This window comes from Bombina bombina, chromosome 5 (assembly GCF_027579735.1).
Source record: "Bombina bombina isolate aBomBom1 chromosome 5, aBomBom1.pri, whole genome shotgun sequence".
NCBI classification, from domain to species: Eukaryota; Metazoa; Chordata; class Amphibia; order Anura; family Bombinatoridae; genus Bombina; species Bombina bombina.
This window is the reverse complement of record NC_069503.1, coordinates 50,414,794-50,435,574: the sequence shown is the minus strand read 5'-3', so window position 1 is coordinate 50,435,574 and position 20,781 is coordinate 50,414,794. Positions and strand designations below refer to the sequence as shown.

The window sequence follows — 20,781 nt, the reverse complement described above, 5'->3', positions numbered from 1 at the left end:
ATCCTAATATAGCTACAATATAAATTATAATTACATTGTAGCTATTTTAGGATTAATATTTATTTTACAGGCAACTTTGTAATTATTTTAACCAGGTACAATAGCTATTAAATAGTTAAGAACTATTTAATAGTTACCTAGTTAAAATAATAACAAAATTACCTGTAAAATAAGTCCTAACCTAAGTTATAATTAAACCTAACACTACCCTATCAATAAATTAATTAAATAAAATACCTACAATTACCTACAATAAAACCTAACACTACACTATCAATAAATAAATTAAATACAATTTCTACAAATAACTACAATTACATAAACTAACTAAAGTACAAAAAATAAAAAAGAACTAAGTTACAAAAAATAAAAAAATATTTACAAACATAAGAAAAATATTACAACAATTTTAAACTAATTACACCTACTCTAAGCCCCCTAATAAAATAACAAAGCCCCCCAAAATAAAAAAATGCCCTACCCTATTCTAAATTAATAAATTTAAAAGCTCTTTTACCTTACCAGCCCTGAACAGGGCCCTTTGCGGGGCATGCCCCAAGAAAATCAGCTCTTTTGCCTGTAAAAAAAAACATACAATACCCCCCCCCAACATTACAACCCACCACCCACATACCCCGAATCTAACCCAAACCCCCCTTAAATAAACCTAACACTAAGCCCCTGAAGATCTTCCTACCTTGTCTTCACCTCAACAGGTATCACCGATCTGTCCTGGCATCCGGTGCTGAAGAGGTCCAGAAGAGGCTCCAAAGTCTTCCTCCTATCCGGCAAGAAGAGGACATCCGGACCGGCAAACATCTTCATCCAAGCGGCATCTTCGATCTTCTTCCATCCGGTGCGGAGCGGGTCCATGTTGAAGCAGCCGATGCGGATCCATCCTCTTCTTCCGGCGTCTCCCGACGAATGACGGTTCCTTTAAGGGACGTCATCCAAGATGGCGTCCCTCGAATTCCGATTGGCTGATAGGATTCTATCAGCCAATCGGAATTAAGGTAGGAATATTCTGATTGGCTGATGGAATCAGCCAATCAGAATCAAGTTCAATCCGATTGGCAATCAGATTGAGCTCGCATTCTATTGGCTGATCGGAACAGCCAATAGAATGCGAGCTCAATCTGATTGGCTGATTGGATCAGCCAATCGGATTGAACTTGATTCTGATTGGCTGATTCCATCAGCCAATCAGAATATTCCTACCTTAATTCCGATTGGCTGATAGAATCCTATCAGCCAATCGGAATTCGAGGGACGCCATCTTGGATGACGTCCCTTAAAGGAACCGTCATTCGTCGGGAGACGCCGGAAGAAGAGGATGGATCCGCGTCGGCTGCTTCAACATGGACCCGCTCCGCACCGGATGGAAGAAGATCGAAGATGCCGCTTGGATGAAGATGTTTGCCGGTCCGGATGTCCTCTTCTTGCCGGATAGGAGGAAGACTTTGGAGCCTCTTCTGGACCTCTTCAGCACCGGATGCCAGGACAGATCTGTGATACCTGTTGAGGTGAAGACAAGGTAGGAAGATCTTCAGGGGCTTAGTGTTAGGTTTATTTAAGGGGGGTTTGGGTTAGATTAGGGGTATGTGGGTGGTGGGTTGTAATGTTGGGGGGGGGTATTGTATGTTTTTTTTTACAGGCAAAAGAGCTGATTTTCTTGGGGCATGCCCCGCAAAGGGCCCTGTTCAGGGCTGGTAAGGTAAAAGAGCTTTTAAATTTATTAATTTAGAATAGGGTAGGGAATTTTTTTATTTTGGGGGTCTTTGTTATTTTATTAGGGGGCTTAGAGTAGGTGTAATTAGTTTAAAATTGTTGTAATATTTTTCTTATGTTTGTAAATATTTTTTTATTTTTTGTAACTTAGTTCTTTTTTATTTTTTGTACTTTAGTTAGTTTATGTAATTGTAGTTATTTGTAGAAATTGTATTTAATTTATTTATTGATAGTGTAGTGTTAGGTTTTATTGTAGGTAATTGTAGGTATTTTATTTAATTAATTTATTGATAGGGTAGTGTTAGGTTTAATTATAACTTAGGTTAGGACTTATTTTACAGGTAATTTTGTTATTATTTTAACTAGGTAACTATTAAATAGTTCTTAACTATTTAATAGCTATTGTACCTGGTTAAAATAATTACAAAGTTGCCTGTAAAATAAATATTAATCCTAAAATAGCTATTATATAATTATAATTTAAATTGTAGCTATATTAGGATTAATTTTACAGGTAAGTATTTAGCTTTAAATAGGAATAATTTATTTAATAAGAGTTAATTAATTTCGTTAGATGTAAATTATATTTAACTTAGGGGGGTGTTAGTGTTAGGGTTAGACTTAGCTTTAGGGGTTAATCCATTTATTATAGTAGCGATGAGCTCCGGTCATCAGATTAGGGGTTAATAATTGAAGTTAGGTGTCGGCGATGTTAGGGAGGGCAGATTAGGGGTTAATACTATTTATGATAGGGTTAGTGAGGCGGATTAGGGGTTAATAACTTTATTATAGTAGCGCTCAGGTCCGCTCGGCAGATTAGGGGTTAATAAGTGTAGACAGGTGTCGGCGACGTTGAGGGGGGCAGATTAGGGGTTAATAAATATAATATAGGGGTCGGCGGTGTTAGGGGCAGCAGATTAGGAGTACATAGGGATAATGTAAGTTGCGGCGGTTTACGGAGCGGAAGATTAGGGGTTAATAATATAATGCAGGGGTCAGCGATAGCGGGGGCGGCAGATTAGGGGTTAATAAGTGTAAGGGTAGGGGTGTTTAGACTCGGGGTACATGTTAGAGTGTTAGGTGCAGACGTAGGAAGTGTTTCCCCATAGGAAACAATGGGGCTGCGTTAGGAGCTGAACGCTGCTTTTTTGCAGGTGTTAGGTTTTTTTTCAGCTCAAACAGCCCCATTGTTTCCTATGGGAGAATCGTGCACGAGCACGTTTTTGAGGCTGGCCGCGTCCGTAAGCAACTCTGGTATCGAGAGTTGCATTTGCGGTAAAAATGCTCTACGCTCCTTTTTTGGAGCCTAACGCAGCATTTTTTTGGACTCTCGATACCAGAGTTAAATTTATGGTGCGGCCAGAAAAAAGCCCGCGTAGCGTTAACAGCCCATCTACCGCCAAACTCCAAATCTAGGCCTAAGTGCATTTCTTGTAAATTTGTTGAGATTATATCTCCAGCTGTGGTATGTAATATTTGTCATGATAAGCTTTTACATGCAGAGAATGTGCCCATCAGTAATAGTACAATGCCTGTTGTTCATTCAACATATAATGTACATGACATACCTGTGAATATAAAAGATTTTGTTGTTGATGCAATCCAGAAGGCTTTGTCTGCCATCCCACCTTCTTACAAACGTAAAAGGTCTTTTAAAAGTTCTCATAAAGTTGATGAAATTTCAAATGACCGACAACATACTGAATTATCCTTCTCTGTCGAGGATCTATCTGATTCAGAAGATTTTTCCGCAAATATTTACATTGACAAATCTACTTATTTATTTAAAATGGAGTATATATTCGTTCCTTGTTAAAAGAGGTGTTGATTACATTGGATATTGAGGAAACTAGTAAGTTTTTTTCTTTTCATTATGAGAATAAAAAACCTATATTTTGGGTTGCGGATTTATTTTTTTCAGCAACAAAATGGCTGTTATTATTTTATCCCTCCCTCTCTAGTGACTCTTCTGTGGAGTTCCACATCTTGGGTATTGCTATCCCATATACAGAAAACATAATTTATGTAAGAACTTACCTGATAAATTCATTTCTTTCATATTGGCAAGAGTCCATGAGACCCACCCTTTTTATGGTGGTTATGATTTTTTGTATAAAGCACAATTAATTCCAAATTCCTTTGTTGATGCTTTTTACTCCTTTCTTTATCACCCCACTACTTGGCTAACGTTAAACTGAATTGTGGGTGTGGTGAGGGGTGTATTTATAGGCATTTTGAGGTTTGGGAAACTTTGCCCCTTCTGGTAGGATTGTATATTCCATACGTCACTAACTTATGGACTCTTGCCAATATGAAAGAAATGAATTTATCAGGTAAGTTCTTACATAAATTATGTTTTCTTCTTCCAGGAACAATCCGGCGTGGAGTGGAGGGCGGAGCTGAAGACCGGCGACCCTGGAACTGAAGACCGGCGACCCTGGAACTGGAGACCGTTGACCGTGGAGCCATGGAGCGTGGAGGATCCTCTTCGTACGATCTCCGCTGTACACTGAATAGTGAATTAAAGGTATGCAATTAAAGATGGCGTCCCTTGAATTCCTATTGGCTGATTTGATTCTTCAAATTCAAATCAGCCAATAGGATGAGAGTTACTGAAATTCTATTGGCTGATTTGAATAGCCAATAGAATTTCAGTAGCTCTCATCCTAATGGCTGATTGAACAGCCAATAGGATTTCAGTAGCTTTCATCCTATTGGCTGATTTGAATTTGAAAAATAAAATCAGCCAATAGGAATTCAAGGGACACCATCTTTAATCGCGTACCTTGAATTCACTATTCAGTGTACAGCGAAAAGCGTACGAAGAGGATCCACCATGCTCCATGGCTCTGCGGACCCCCGTCTTCAGTTCCAGGGTCACTAGTCTTCAGTTCCAAGGCCATTGGTCTTCAGCTCTGAGGTCATCGGTCTTCAGCTCTGCCCTCTGCTCCACCCCAGCTTGTTCCTGGAAGAAGAAAGAAGAGTCCTTCACTGCCTGGAACAGGACCTTTTCCCCCGGACTTCAGGAACCGTGAGTACCAACCTGGGGTTAGACTTAGGTTTTTTTTAATTTTTTGGGGGTTTTGTTTTATTTAGATTAGGAATGGGCAGCAAAAGAGCTAAATTGCCTTTTAAGAGCAATGCCCATGCAAATGCCCGTTTCAGGGCAATAGGAAGTTTAGGTTTTTTAGTGTTAGGTTCTTTTATTTTGGAGAGTTTGGTGTGTGGGGGTTTTTGCTTTTAGGGGGGAATTAGTATATTTTTTAAGGAAAAGAGCTGATTTCTTTAGGGCACTGCCCTACAAAATGCCCTTTTAAGGGCTACTGGTAGTTTAGCATTAGATTAGGGGGTGTTATTATTTTGGAGGGGCTTTTTTATTTTGATAGGGATTAGATATAATTTTTTTATGTTTGATAATTGTTTTTTATTTTCTGTAATTTTAGCTTAATTTAAACTTAGTTTTTTTTTATTTTTAAAGTAATGTTAGTGTTGTTTATTTTAATTGAAATTTAGTTTTAGTTTAATTTATGTAATGGGGTTAGTTTAGGGGGTGTTAAGTTAGGGGGCTTAGTGTTTAATTATTTGTGTTGTGGTCTTTGGCGGTTTAGGGATTAATAGATTTATTAGCATTGCATTGTGTGGGTTTGGCGGGTTAGGAGTTAATACTTTAATAGTTTTTTGGCATTGTGGGTTAATGGCGGATTAGGGGTTAATAGTTTTATTAGGTAGTTTGCAATGTTGGGGTTGTCAGATTTAGGGGTTAATACTTTAATTATTAGTTGCGATGTGGGTTTGATGGCGGATATTGGGGTTATTATACTTTATTAGTTATTGTGGTGGGGGATTGTGGTTGACAGGTAGATAGATATTGCGCATGTGTTAGGTGCTTATATTTTCAGGCAGTTATTGTGCTCACATACTCAGCGCAAGGCTTGCTGCAGATGCCTTTGTGTGGCGAGGTGAAAATGGAGTAAAATTTCTCAATTTTCGCCACATAAGTAATTGTGCTGAATATGTGATACCGATTTGCGACGCAGTCCCATGTTAGCTTATGGAAGTAAAAATTGCGGCCGACAGGTGAAATATACATGCCGCATTTATATGCGGTGCTGTATATTGGATACCAAAACCGTGTAAAAACCGCCGTTGCCGACTTTTGCGGACGATGCTGCATATGTAATGAGGCCCAACATGTATGGAAATAAATGTTCTATATCTGCTGCGGCCTTCTTTTAAATACAAGAAGTAACACAATGACAAATTACAAAAGCTCACAGTTAGTTGCAGAGTACAGCAATTTATATGTGTAGAATAAAATATACATATGAGTGAAAAATAGATAGGAGCGCTAAAAGCTAAAGGTGCTAAGTGTATTAATGTGATACTTATTAGAGAGAGAAAATAAACAAACAAAGTAGATGAATGTCTAAAGAAACATAGATTTATTCACATTAAGTGATATAAAAATGTAAAAACGGACGTCTCCGTAAATAAAAACAATTTCTACAATTAAGTTGCCATCACTTGATATAAGACTAGACTCGCAATATAAAGTTGATAATATAGCAAAGATAGTCCCAATCCGCACTTAACTTTTCAATCGGGAGTTGGTTTGCTAGCAAGACAGGGGCTTACCCAGACGAGTGCACAATCAGTCTGCTCCGTGACTCGTTGTATGGCCGTAATGACGTCACTATTGAGGGCGCTGTCCTGAAAACACTTTCTGATTGGTGTAAATGCGATGAGTAAGTTACACTGTTTCTTGGCCTCTTTTGCTCCAATGTAGCGTTCAAACAAAGAGAATAATCCTGCACTTAGTGCCAAATAGCACGCAGGATACCCAATCCAAGAGTGTAGTATAAAGTAGTGTCCAGAGTTGACCCGTTACAGGTCTAATGGCAAGTTGGAAATGGCTAACAGTGTTAGCAATCTTGCTCACTTTTAAGTGATAGAGAATAGCTTTAGTTTAGTTGCGATACAACCTAAATCCAAGAACGTAGTAGGGGTAATGTCCAGAAATGACCCGTTACGGTCTAGTGGTAGAATCGGAAATGGCTAACAGTGTTAGCAATATGGCTCACTTTTAAATGGCAAGTGTTATCTTAAGTATAGTTGCAGTACATCCGGAAATGGCTAACAGTGTTAGCAATATGGCTCACTTTTAAATGGCAAGTGTTAGCTTAAGTATAGTTGCAGTACATCAACGCGTTTCTCCCTCTGCAGGGCTTTTTCAAGATGACTGGTCTACAACAGGTGTATCTTCTTTTAATGGTGCAGCTCGCTTCCCATTGGTCAGATTTTACCTGGGAGATTGAAGCTAAGGCGGTCTTTGATTTTAAGGTAGTCATATTTTTAAAGGTGGTATTGGCAACACTAGGTTAAGGCAACTCATATATAAAAACATATATACATACAATTTTAGGGAATTTCTTAATTAAAAGCATTCTATATAACATGGAAAATAGTGAAAAAAGGAAAAAAAGAAAAAAGAATGAAATTAGGGGGGAGAGTCAGAAATATAATAGGAGAGAATATCAATAGAACCTGCTAAATAGTATGGTGTCATATTTATTTGTGCAGACTAATTTTTAATCAAATAGAAAAGGAGAAATGTCTAAATTTCTGGACATTACCCCTACTACGTTCTTGGATTTAGGTTGTATCGCAACTAAACTAAAGCTATTCTCTATCACTTAAAAGTGAGCAAGATTGCTAACACTGTTAGCCATTTCCAACTTGCCATTAGACCTGTAACGGGTCAACTCTGGACACTACTTTATACTACACTCTTGGATTGGGTATCCTGCGTGCTATTTGGCACTAAGTGCAGGATTATTCTCTTTGTTTGAACGCTACATTGGAGCAAAAGAGGCCAAGAAACAGTGTAACTTACTCATCGCATTTACACCAATCAGAAAGTGTTTTCAGGACAGCGCCCTCAATAGTGACGTCATTACGGCCATACAACGAGTCACGGAGCAGACTGATTGTGCACTCGTCTGGGTAAGCCCCTGTCTTGCTAGCAAACCAACTCCCGATTGAAAAGTTAAGTGCGGATTGGGACTATCTTTGCTATATTATGAACTTTATATTGCGAGTCTAGTCTTATATCAAGTGATGGCAACTTAATTGTAGAAATTGTTTTTATTTACGGAGACGTCCGTTTTTACATTTTTATATCACTTAATGTGAATAAATCTATGTTTCTTTAGACATTCATCTACTTTGTTTGTTTATTTTCTCTCTCTAATAAGTATCACATTAATACACTTAGCACCTTTAGCTTTTAGCGCTCCTATCTATTTTTCACTCATATGTTCATTTCTACTACCTAGTTGGGGACCCATAGGTATTTTTAGGAGTTTGGTGTATCTTCCTGCGCTCTCTAGTACTATTCTCTCACTAGAATAAAATATAGTCAGAAGAAATATAATGTTTGCTAGAAGGATTAGAAAAGTAAACCTTAAATAATACAGTTAGTGAAAAAACAATGAAAATGTCACATTATTAATATTGAAATAATCAGTATTGTATCACATATGTATCTAATAACGTTAATATTATACATCTGTTTGGAACGAAGTTCTGTAAAAATAATAATTGCCATCTATAAAAACATAGTATAATGCTGTATCTTGAGATATTTTAGGACACAACAGAAAAATCTCTGACATTTAAATAAACAGTGTTACCTCCTTACTTATCCATATGATAATCACACCCTGAGGGGGAGGCAGGGACTCTGTATTCATGTGACACCAGAGGGGACAATAGACATCTATATGAGAACAAAAGTCCAGGTGTGACCCTCTCATTGTCTCCCAACTGACAAGTTGTACTCATGTGAGTCACACAGAGAAAGGTGACACTCCCACATTAGTATAAATATCTGTGTAACACTCAGTGATATCACAGGAGGAACCAGAGAGACTTCATACTTACAGAGCTTCTGCTAAACGGTAATGTGCAAAACCTGACATAAATCTTTATTAGCAGCCTCACACTGTTGTGTTTTATATAATGATGAGAAAATATTGTTCTGTATTTTGTTATGATAAAGATAAAATATTTCACCTCATATAAGAAACTGAGTTTATATAAAAAAACTCAACTGTACTTATTTAATTTGTTTTCTATAATTTTCATGCTGTGTTAATGAATTTAACATTAAGTTCTTTCTTTTAAAATTTAATACATAATGATTCACAGCAGTTTGTAAAATGAATGTTTATAGCAGAACCAAACAATAGTTTGAAGCTTGAGGATCTGTGTCCAATAATACATTTGTGGGGGTTGTTCCTGTTATTCAATGAGCAATATAATTTTAAGTATCAGCCAATTAGAATCCTGTATTTCCCTATAGGTGTATAACTAACTGTAGAGCCCAGATAAACCATTGCCATTTAAAATTAGTGTGAAGCTGCTATTTGCTCCAGTAATAAATATCACTCAGCTTATGGCCCTGTTGTATCAGTCTCATCACATTTACTGATCTAATAATAAATATCTTGTGATCTGCATGTTATTTTATTTCTAATGAGGTTATTTTATAATACATTTCTTATTTCTATTAGCTGCACCTGTTTATCATCAGAACGTTTATCCCACTGATCTGTGACTGATTCTTGTTGTTAGTAAAGACCTTAGTAAGTGTATTCTGCACCTTCAGCTGCTGCTGTTTATGTCACATGATCACAGACTTAAAGGGACAGTGTCCTGTAAATTTGTTTTTCTCTTAAAATAACAAGAAACCCCAAATGTTTTTCATCATTTAAATAGAACATATCATTTTCAACAACTTTCCAACTGACTTATATTATGATATTTTCTTCATTCTCTGTATCCTTTATTGAAGCAGCTGCAATGCACAACTGGGAGCTAGCTGAGCACATAAGGTGAGCCAATGACAAGAGGCTTGTATGTGCCACTAATCAGCAGCTAGCGCTAAATAGGGCATTATATGCTTTGTCACAAAGGTCCCCAAGGGAATAAAGTAGATTTGATAACATAAGGAATTGGAAAGTAGTTTAAATTTGAATCATAAAAGTGTAATTGTGACTTTACTGTCCCTTTAATCTGTTTCTAATGACTTGTTTTACTGGTGTATAAAATAGTGTAAAGTGTATGGGAAGTTTCTCCTTTAGCTTTATTTTTATGTAAAATAACCGTTTACTGTCTGTAATTTATTTTCATTATTAAATTGTACACAGCCTTTTAAATGACCTGAGGCTCCGGCTCCTACTTAGCATATGCAGGAGTTCACATTATATAAACATATGAGTCTGTTATTGGCTGATAGCTGTCACATGGTACAGGAGTCTGTTATTGGCTGATAGCTGTCACATGGTACAGGAGTCTGTTATTGGCTGATAGTTGTCACATGGTACAGCTGCAGAACTACATTTATCAGAAAACAATCTATTGCTCTTTTAAAATTTGTAGTAAGTTTTATTGCATTGTGTTTTTTATTATGCATCTGTTTATTTTGTAATTCTATATTGTATGGTCCTTTGAATTTGCCAAAAGAACATCTCATTATATTTTCACTCTATGTAAACACAAACATTCTTTATTTTCTTATCTCTATCCAAGATAACAATTGATATGAACATTTTAGTGCCTATCTCTCCCACACACCCTTGCAGTGTGATTTAACACAACTCAGTATTGACCAAGAGAAGTTAAAGGACCTGGGGTGGAGCACATGACAAAATGTCTGACAGTGAGAATTAGTAGGAAGTACAATACCAATACTGCAGTATGCAATTTAACTTATATTTAAACAACTGATATTTAACATTTCTTTCAGGAGAAAATATTGTTTCATATAAATGATAGAAAACAAAGATTATAATATATTTGTAAAGTTGTGATATGGCCCCACTTAAACAGATTTTCTACCGTTATGTTGTATAGATTTGGGAAGATTCATATTTAAGGGGCAATTATAACACTCACAGAGCTAACTGTACTAAATGCTTGTGCTGAATCAATAGCACATAAGTAATAACCTAATCAGCTGATCTGTATCACATGAATTGTTATGTGTGCCTTTAATTATAAAGAATAAACCATTATTTATTATTATCTGTCTAAACCATTTAATATACTTTTTACAGACACGGTCAGAGCACTGAGAGATATCAGGTATTGATGTAACTGGAGTGAATAAGGGAACCTTCTTCCTGAGCACAGACATTGGAACCTGTTATCAGCATGAACTCATATGTGTTAGGTGAGTAAAATAGATATTATGCTGACTTTAATTACTGGGAAAATAGAACAGATCACTCATTAAACAAATATAAACTATTATATTTATATCTGCATCTTTAAGTACATTTGTGTCAGTGACAGTTATAAAGAAGGAGCAACCCCCATTGGGCTGAGGAGGAGGGTAAAATACTACTCCCCCCTCTGTACTTTTAGACAGACCATGTCCAACAACTGCCTAACCTCACCCCCTGACCTGGTTCATTACTTAGAACACTGACATCTCCACCTTCCCCTGCCCTGACCTCGCTCATGAAACACCCATAACTGCACTTACGCAAACCTAGTTCACATGTGTGGAACAACCACAACTCAGTAATTTAGTTTACTATGCTTTAGTAAAGTTTACATTCTATGTCATCCTTTTTTAATTTGTAAAATTTAAAAAAATACAAAACAGAAGACATTTTTGAGTATACAAAATGTTTTTAATTGAGATGGATTATATTATAATGAATAAAGACTCTTATTTTTCTTTATTCCATTTCTTTTTATGTAGACAAACACGTGAATAGTTCATATTTATCCTTCACCACAGAAAGCATCAGAATGATACCGCAAACTTCAAAAATCTTCGACATCAATAATTATTCACAAATATTGGGGATATCACAAAAGATGTTAAAAGAAAATGGTGAATTGGCAGGAACTGGGCAGCAATCATTATGTACAGAGAGTAATTTAGTCATCAAACAAGAGGACAACATTTATGCCTTATCTAGTGAAATCATTATCCCAGAGGATAAACCACTCACATTTACTGAGTTTTCAAAACATATTACAGAAGGGAAAAGGCTACAGTCTAACCAAATGATTCATACAAAGGAGAAACCTTTCAAATGTACAGAATGTGAGAAAAGCTTTAGATGGAAGTCTCATCTATTAGAACACCAGAAAATTCACACAGGTGAGAAACCACACACATGTATTGAATGCGGCAAATGTTTTATACGAAGTAATCATATGGAAACTCATAAAAAGATTCACACAGGAGAAAAGCCTTTCACATGTACAGAGTGTGGAAAAAGTTTTACACGAAAGGGTAGTCTGAAAACTCATGAACGGATTCACACAGGGGAAAAGCCTTTCACATGTACAGAATGTGGGGAAAGTTTTGCACAAATACATCATCTGAAAACTCATGAAAGGATTCACACAGGAGAAAAGCCTTTCACATGTTCAGAGTGTGGGGAAAGTTTTACCCGAATGGAACGTCTGAAAACTCATGAAAGGAGTCACACAGGGGAAAAGCCTTTCACATGTACAGAGTGTGGGTTAAGTTTTACACAAATGGATCGTCTGAAAACTCATGAAATGATTCACACAGGGGAAAAGCCTTTCACTTGTACAGAGTGTGGAAAATGTTTTACAGCAAGGAGTAGTCTGAAAACTCATGAAAGGAGTCACACAGGAGAAAAGCCTTTCACATGTACAGAGTGTGGAAAAAGTTTTACAGAAAATAGTAGTCTGAAAAAGCATGAAAGGATTCACACAGGAGAAAAGCCTTTCACATGTACAGAGTGTGGAAAATGTTTTACAGAAAATAGAAGTCTGAAAAAGCATGAAAGGATTCACACAGGGGAAAAGCCTTTCACATGTACAGAGTGTGGAAAAAGTTTTACAGAAAATAGTAGTCTGAAAACTCATGAAAGGATTCACACAGGAGAAAAGCCTTTCAGATGTACAGAGTGTGGAAAAAGTTTTACAAAAAAGAGTAATCTGAAAACTCATGAACTGATTCACACAGGGGAAAAGCCTTTCACATGTTCAGAGTGTGGAAAAAGTTTTACAGAAAATAGTAGTCTGAAAACTCATGAAAGGATTCACACAGGAGAAAAGCCTTTCAGATGTACAGAGTGTGGAAAATGTTTTACAGAAAATAGAAGTCTGAAAAAGCATGAAATGATTCACACAGGGGAGAAGCCTTTCACATGTACAGAGTGTGGAAAAAGTTTTACACAAAAGGATAATCTGAAAAGTCATGAACGGATTCACACAAGGGTAAAGCCTTTCACATGTACAGAATGTGGGGAAAGTTTTGCACAAATACAACGTCTGAAATATCATGAAAGGATTCACACAGGGGAAAAGCCTTTCACATGTTCAGAGTGTGGAAAAAGTTTTACAGAAAATTATAATCTGAAAACTCATGAAAGGATTCACACAGGAGAAAAGCCTTTCACGTGTACAGAGTGTGGAAAATGTTTTACACAAATGAGTACTCTGAAAAAGCATGAAAGGATTCACAAGGGAAGAAACCTTTCACATGTTTAGAAAGTGGAAAAAAGGTTTTTATTGAAATCAGGTATCACAAAACACCAAATATTTACACACAAATAAACTTTATATACACAGTGTACAAATCTTTTTACAGTTATCCTAAAGAGGACAAACTCTCTAAATAGAAGCATCAAAAAGGATCCTATTGTAAATAATACTTTCTAATCCCAGTTATAAAAGCCCCAGATTGGAAGAGCTCTCCTGCTGTCCTTTGTTCCTCTATATATGTGCACCTCAGTTTCTCTCATATAATTTGGATAGAATCCAAACACCATACAGGAATATACAGATCTGTCCTCATACTGACCAGTTTACACAACCATTCACCATCAAAGCACCCCCAGTGTTGTTTATTAATATTCCAGTGTTAGGAGTTGTACATTTGTTTTACATAGGGAAGGAAATAATTACATTTACAGAATATAGAGTCTTTATATGAATAGAGTGTTAGAAATTTATATCAACAAGAACATCAGTCTGAAATGATTGACATCTGGGAGATATATTTAATGTGCTCATCATGTGGATAAATCTTTTCTTATAGCAATAGATGCTTAGCATTGTACATGTTATATACCAGAGGAATTACTGAGGGGAAACTGATTTTATTTAATGAGACACAATATCAGTAACCGGTACATACGTGATCATAATCGGTTTAATTTAAATGGCTACTATAACCTACATGTATACTGGGTATGTAATATGTGTGTCATGTGATCATAATCAGTTTAATTTAAATGGCTACTATAACCTACACGTATACTGGGTATGTAATATGTGTGTCATGTGATCATAATCAGTTTAATTTAAATGGCTACTATAACCTACATGTATACTGGGTATGTAATATGTGTGTCATGTGATCATAATCAGTTTAATTTAAATGGCTACTATAACCTACATGTATACTGGGTATGTAATATGTGTGTCACGTGATCATAATCAGTTTAATTTAAATGGCTACTATAACCTACATGTATACTGGGTATGTAATATGTGTGTCATGTTCTGTAACTTGATATTATGTCTGTTAGATGTTTTCATGTTAGTTAGAAGCCACAAGAACTGATAATAGCACATACTGTATATATAAAGGGAACATTATATGTCTGATAAATCCCTTTGTATCAAGAGCACAAGTGTTAGGTATATTTATACCATTGTGTGCATATATCATGTAATACTGCTGTTTACTATATAATGATATACAATGTTTTTTCATGCAAATAAACAGTAATCCAGACCAGTATTTTGTGTTTTTTTGTATAATTAAAAACACAATATCACAGAATAATTAGGAAAACATCATCAAAGACAGAAGCCAAATCTGACAGTGAAAGTTAAACGCTGATAATTCAGATAGAGCAGCAATTTTACCCAACTTTTCAATTTACTTCTATTATCTAATTTGCTTTGTTCTTTTGGTATCCTTTGTTATAGAGTAAACCTAGGAGACTGATATTATATGAGCTTAGGGGTGTGCACGTGTATTTAGTACCATGTGCAGCAGTGTTTTTAACTGTATAACATAGCTATAAATGCTCTTGCAATCTCTACTGTCTGAAGATACGTGCACGCTCCTGAGTTCACCTAGGATTACTCTTTAACAAAGGATTCTAAGAGAACTAAGCACAAATTATAATATAAGTACATTGGAAAGTTGTTTGAAATGTCATGTTCTATCCAAATCATTTAAGCTTAATTTTGACTTTACTGTCCCTTTAACAGTACATAAAACAATATTAAAGGATTATTAACTTCCTCCCCCCCACAAACTGACCACACATATCTTATACCATACCTAAATAAAACATAATGTACCTACTTTTTGAATAAAACGATGCTGCATATCGTTATAAAATATAGTTTTAGTTTTTGGCGATAATGTCACAACATCCAACCCCCAAATATGAGCCGTACATGCTCTAAATAAATGTCCAATCGTATCTAGATTTAATGAATAAATTATGTGATAATTTTGTCATGCTGCGCAAGCGCTTTTAGTTAGATTAATTTGGGCATGTGCAATTGCTCTCCCTGGTGCTGAAATTACCCACAAAGTAATAAAAAACGCATGCACATTTGAGCGGCTCTCCTACTCTCGTCAGACATCCATTGAGTGACATCTTTAAGGACGGGGATAGAGCTTGCGCATGTGCATTGCGGCTAAGTGCCGCCATATTCCAACTGGGGATGTCAGCTCGGAATGGACAACCTGCAACGTTACCCACGAAGTGGGTGTGGAAACCATTGAAAAATAAAATTTAAATTGCAGATAAAAGGTAGATATTTAAAAACAGAAGTGCATTAACCCTTTGAGTGCTAATGACGGCTCAGAGCCGTCATGAGCATTCTTCCCACATTGAGGAAGATCTGGGGGCTCCCACCCGCTCCTACCCCAGCGATCGGGCCTGCATAGTAACAGGCATCACTGGGGCTTCACGTGATGCGCAGTGACGTCACGCACAAGAACGAGATGACGTCACCACGCAACTTTATTTATACTTTAGGGCAGGGTGCACTTTTTAGCGCTCCCTGCCCTTTGTGTTTATATGTGCTCTCTGAAGTTTACTAGGGGACTTCTCGGTTGTGAGTTTAAGGCTTAGATACTAGTGCTTGGTTCACCACATACACTTTATCAGGTATCTAAGCCGCTACAGACCTACACCTAACCTTTCCAACAGTGTAAGTCTTGGGGGTCTGAAAAACGAAAAGTTAAAAAGTTGTTTTTTTTAAATCTTCTTTTTAAATCTTCTTGTTTCTAAATGTTTAAACAATTTTTTGTTAACTTTGTTTTTTGCTTCCAGTGTCCGTTTAAATTAACCACTGACTTACACCAACCCAGATTATTAATCACCAGCAAGACTTTATACACAGACATTTTCTGTTGCTTAAATCATACTTAAAGGGATAGACTGTGTCAGTTTATGACTCTTTTTTTAATTTAACTTCTGTTAACAAATTTATGTACTACTGAGAGCTGACTAATGGCTACACACACGTGTCTCTTGTCATTTGCTCACCAGATATGCCCAGTAGTACATTGTTGCTCTATAGATGACTTTGTAGGAGTTAAACACATAGTTATATACAATCAGTGGTACAATAATAAACTGATCTAATATATTTAAACATTATTGCACCTCTAAATCCCTTTAATATCAGAGATAATTAATGCAATTATTATCTAGGTAATCAATATCTTGTCAGCTTTGTCACAATGTTATCTTTATTAAACAAGGATTCACAACAAGATAGCATAAAGCTAGATCTGACTAAAGAGACAGTAAACAGCTTGAGACTGTAATATAAACTGACTAATTATTATTAGGAAAACAACTTTACCGAATACTTTCATTGTCTAATAGTATTGTTATATCAGCTGTGTGCCGGGATATTATCTGTGTGTCACAGATGTACAGTGACTAATAATGTAATAAACACATAGAGGTAACTTCACTGACTCACTATTTAATGTCTTATAGTATTGTTATATCAGCTGTGTGCCAGGATATTATCTGTGTGTCACAGACGTACAGTGACTAATAATGCAATAAACACATAGAAATAACTTCACTGACTCACTATTTAATGTCTAATAGTATTGTTATATCAGCTGTGTGTCGGGATATTATCTGTGTGTCACAGACGTACAGTGACTAATAATGCAATAAACACACAGAAATAACTTCACTGACTCACTATTTAATGTCTAATAGTATTGTTATATCAGCTGTGTGTCAGGATATTATCTGTGTGTCACAGACGTACAGTGACTAATAATGCAATAAACACATAGAAATAACTTCACCCACTCACTATTTAATGTCTAATAGTATTGTTATATCAGCTGTGTGCCGGGATATTATCTGTGTGTCACAAACGTACAGTGACTAATAATGCAATAAACACATAGAAATAACTTCACCCACTCACTATTTAATGTCTAATAGTATTGTTATTTCAGCTGTGTGCCGGGATATTATCTGTGTGTCACAAACGTACAGTGACTAATAATGCAATAAACACATAGAAATAACTTCACTCACTCACTCACTATTTAATGTCTAATAGTATTGTTATATCAGCTGTGTCCCGGGATATTATCTGTGTGTCATAGACGTACAGTGACTAAAAATGCAATAAACACATAGAGGTAACTTCACTGACTCACTATTTAATGTCTAATAGTATTGTTAAATCAACTGTGTGCCGGGATATTATCTGTGTGTCACAGACGTACAGTGACTAATAATGCAATAAACACATAGAATAAACTTCACTGACTCACTATTTAATGTCTAATAGTATTGTTATATCAGCTGTGTGCCGGGATATTATCTGTGTCACAAACGTACAGTGACTAATAAGGCAACAAAAACATAAAAATAACTTCACTCACTCAGTATTTAATGTCTAATAGTATTGTTATATCAGCTGTGTGCCGGGATATTATCTGTGTGTCACAGACGTACAGTGACTAATAGTGCAATAAACACATAGAAATATCTTCACTCACTCACTATTTAATGTCTAATAGTATTGTTATATCAGCTGTGTGCCGAGATATTATCTGTGCGTCACAAACGTACAGTGACTAATAATGCAATAAACACATAGAAATAACTTCACTCACTATTTAATGTCTAATAGTATTGTTATATCAGCTGTGTGCCGGGATATTGTCTGTGTGTCACAAACGTACAGTGACTAATAATGCAATAAACACATAGAAATAAATTCACTCACTCACTATTTAATGTCTAATAGTATTGTTATATCAGCTGTGTGCCGGGATATTATCTGTGTGTCACAGACGTACAGTGACTAATAAAGCAATAAACACATATAAATATCTTCACTGACTCACTATTTATTGTCTAATAGTATTGTTATATCAGCTGTGTGCCGGGATATTATCTGTGTGTCACAGACGTATAGTGAGTAATAATGCAATAAACACATAGAAATAACTTCACTCACTCACTATTTATTGTCTAATAGTATTGTTATATCAGCTGTGTGCCGGGATATTATCTGTATGTCACAAACGTGCAGTGACTAATAAATGCAATAAACACATAGAGGTAACTTCACTGACTCACTATTTAATGTCTAATAGTATTGTTATATCAGCTGTGTGCCGGGATATTATCTGTGTGTCACAAACGTACAGTGACAAATAATGCAATAAACACATAGAGGTAACTCCACTCACTCACTATTTAATGTCTAATAGTATTGTTATATCAGCTGTGTGCCGGATATTATCTGTGTGTCACAGACGTACAGTGACTAATAATGCAATAAACACATAGAAATAACTTCACTGACTCACTATTTAATGTCTAATAGTATTGTTATATCAGCTGTGTGCCGGGATATTATCTGTGTGTCACAGACGGACAGTGACTAATAATGCAATACACACACAGAAATAACTTCACTTACTCACTATTTAATGTCTAATAGTATTGTTATATCAGCTGTGTGCCGGGATATTATCTGTGTGTCACAGACATACAGTGACTAATAATGCAATAAACACATAGAAATAAATTCACTCACTCACTATTCCCTTTTGTCTCTGGTTAAATTATAGATCCGTATGCAGAAAGAGCGTCCCACTCGCTTGTGCTACTGGTCACTTCCGGTCATGGCGAGTTTCCTGTGTAGCTTTAGGTTACCTCCGGCAGCTGCACGCCAACACTTCAGTGGTACAAAGGGTCCCCACTGTTACCGTGATTCCTCTTTTCACTACATATAAACTGTAATAAACAAACAGCAGGGAACAGTCACATAGAATAAACACATAGAAATAACTTCACTGACTCACTATTTAATGTCTAATAGTATTGTTATATCAGCTGTGTGCCGGGATATTATCTGTGTGTCACAGACGTACAGTGACTAATAATGCAATAAACACATAGAAATAACTTCACTCACTCACTATTTAATGTCTAATAGTATTGTTATATCAGCTGTGTGCCGGGATATTATTTGTGTGTCACAAACGTATAGTGGCTAATAATGCTATAAACACATAGAAATAACTTCACTCACTATTTATTGTCTAATAGTATTGTTATATCAGCTGTGTGCCGGGATATTATCTGTGTGTCAGACGTACAGTGACTAATAATGCAATAAACACATAGAAATAACTTCACTCACTCACTATTTATTGTCTAATAGTATTGTTATATCAGCTGTGTGCCGGAATATTTTCTGTGTGTCACAAACGTGCAGTGACTAATAATGCAATAAACACATAGAGGTAATGTCACTGACTCACTAATTAATGTCTAATAGTATTGTTATATCAGCTGTGTGCCGGGATATTATCTGTGTGTCACAGACGTATAGTGAGTAATACTGCAATAAACACATAGAAATAACTTCACTCACTCACTATTTATTGTCTAATAGTATTGTTATATCAGCTGTGTGCCGGGATATTATCTGTGTGTCACAAACGTACAGTGACAAATAATGCAATAAACACATAGAGGTAACTCCACTCACTCACTATTTAATGTCTAATAGTATTCTTATATCAGCTGTGTGCCGGATATTATCTGTGTGCCACAGACGTACAGTGACTAATAATGCAATAAACACATAGAAATAACGTCACTGACTCACTATTTAATGTCTAATAGGTATTGTTATATCAGCTGTGTGCCGGGATATTATCTGTGTGTCACAAACGTACAGTGACTAATAATGCAATAAACACATAGAGGTAACTCCACTCACTCACTATTTAATGTCTAATAGTATTGCTATATCAGCTGTGTGCCGGGATATTATCTGTGTGTCAGACGTACAGTGACTAATAATGCAATAAACACATAGAAATAACTTCACTCACTCACTATTTAATGTCTAATAGTATTGTTATATCAGCTGTGTGCCGGGATATTATCTGTGTGTCACAGACGTAAAGTGACTAATAATGCAATAAACACATAGAAATAACTTCATTGACTCACTATTTAATGTCTAATAGTATTGTTATATCAGCTGTGTGCCGGGATATTATCTGTGTGTCACAGACGTACATTGACTAATAATGCAATAAACACATAGAAATAACTTCACTCACTCACTATTTAATGTCTAATAGTTTTGTTATATTAGCTGTGTGCCGGGATATTATCTGTGTGTCACAAACGTACAGTGGCTAATAATGCAATAAACACATAGAAATATCTTCACTCACTCACTATTTTTTGTCTAATAGTATTGTTATATCAGCTGTGTGCCGGGATATCTGTGTGTCAGACGTACAGTGACTAATAATGCAATAAACACATATAAATAACTTCACTCACTCACTATTTAATGTCTAATAGTATTGTTATATCAGCTGTGTGCCGGGATATTATCTGTGTGTCACAAACGTACAGTGACTAATAATGCAATAAACACATAGAGGTAACTCCACTCACACACTATTTAATGTCTAATGGTATTGTTATATCAGCTGTG

The 20,781-nt window shown here is 36.0% G+C and overlaps 1 protein-coding gene across 2 annotated transcripts in view; it reads left to right on the top strand.

Moving 5' to 3' along the window:
* Positions 1-14,020, top strand: part of LOC128659822 (gastrula zinc finger protein XlCGF26.1-like) — a 30,966-nt gene extending 16,946 nt beyond the window's left edge. Inside the window, exons 1-2 of one of the 2 annotated variants that reach the window (XM_053713393.1) lie at positions 10,847-10,963; positions 11,501-14,020. In XM_053713393.1, the coding sequence (XP_053569368.1) occupies positions 10,945-10,963; positions 11,501-13,275 (1,794 nt within the window). In that variant the 5' untranslated portion in view covers positions 10,847-10,944 and the 3' untranslated portion in view covers positions 13,276-14,020. Of the gene's footprint in view, positions 1-10,846; positions 10,964-11,500 lie in introns of those variants that run through there. The other variant, XM_053713394.1, reaches the window with a different exon arrangement.
* The last annotated feature ends 6,761 nt before the right edge of the window (positions 14,021-20,781 follow it).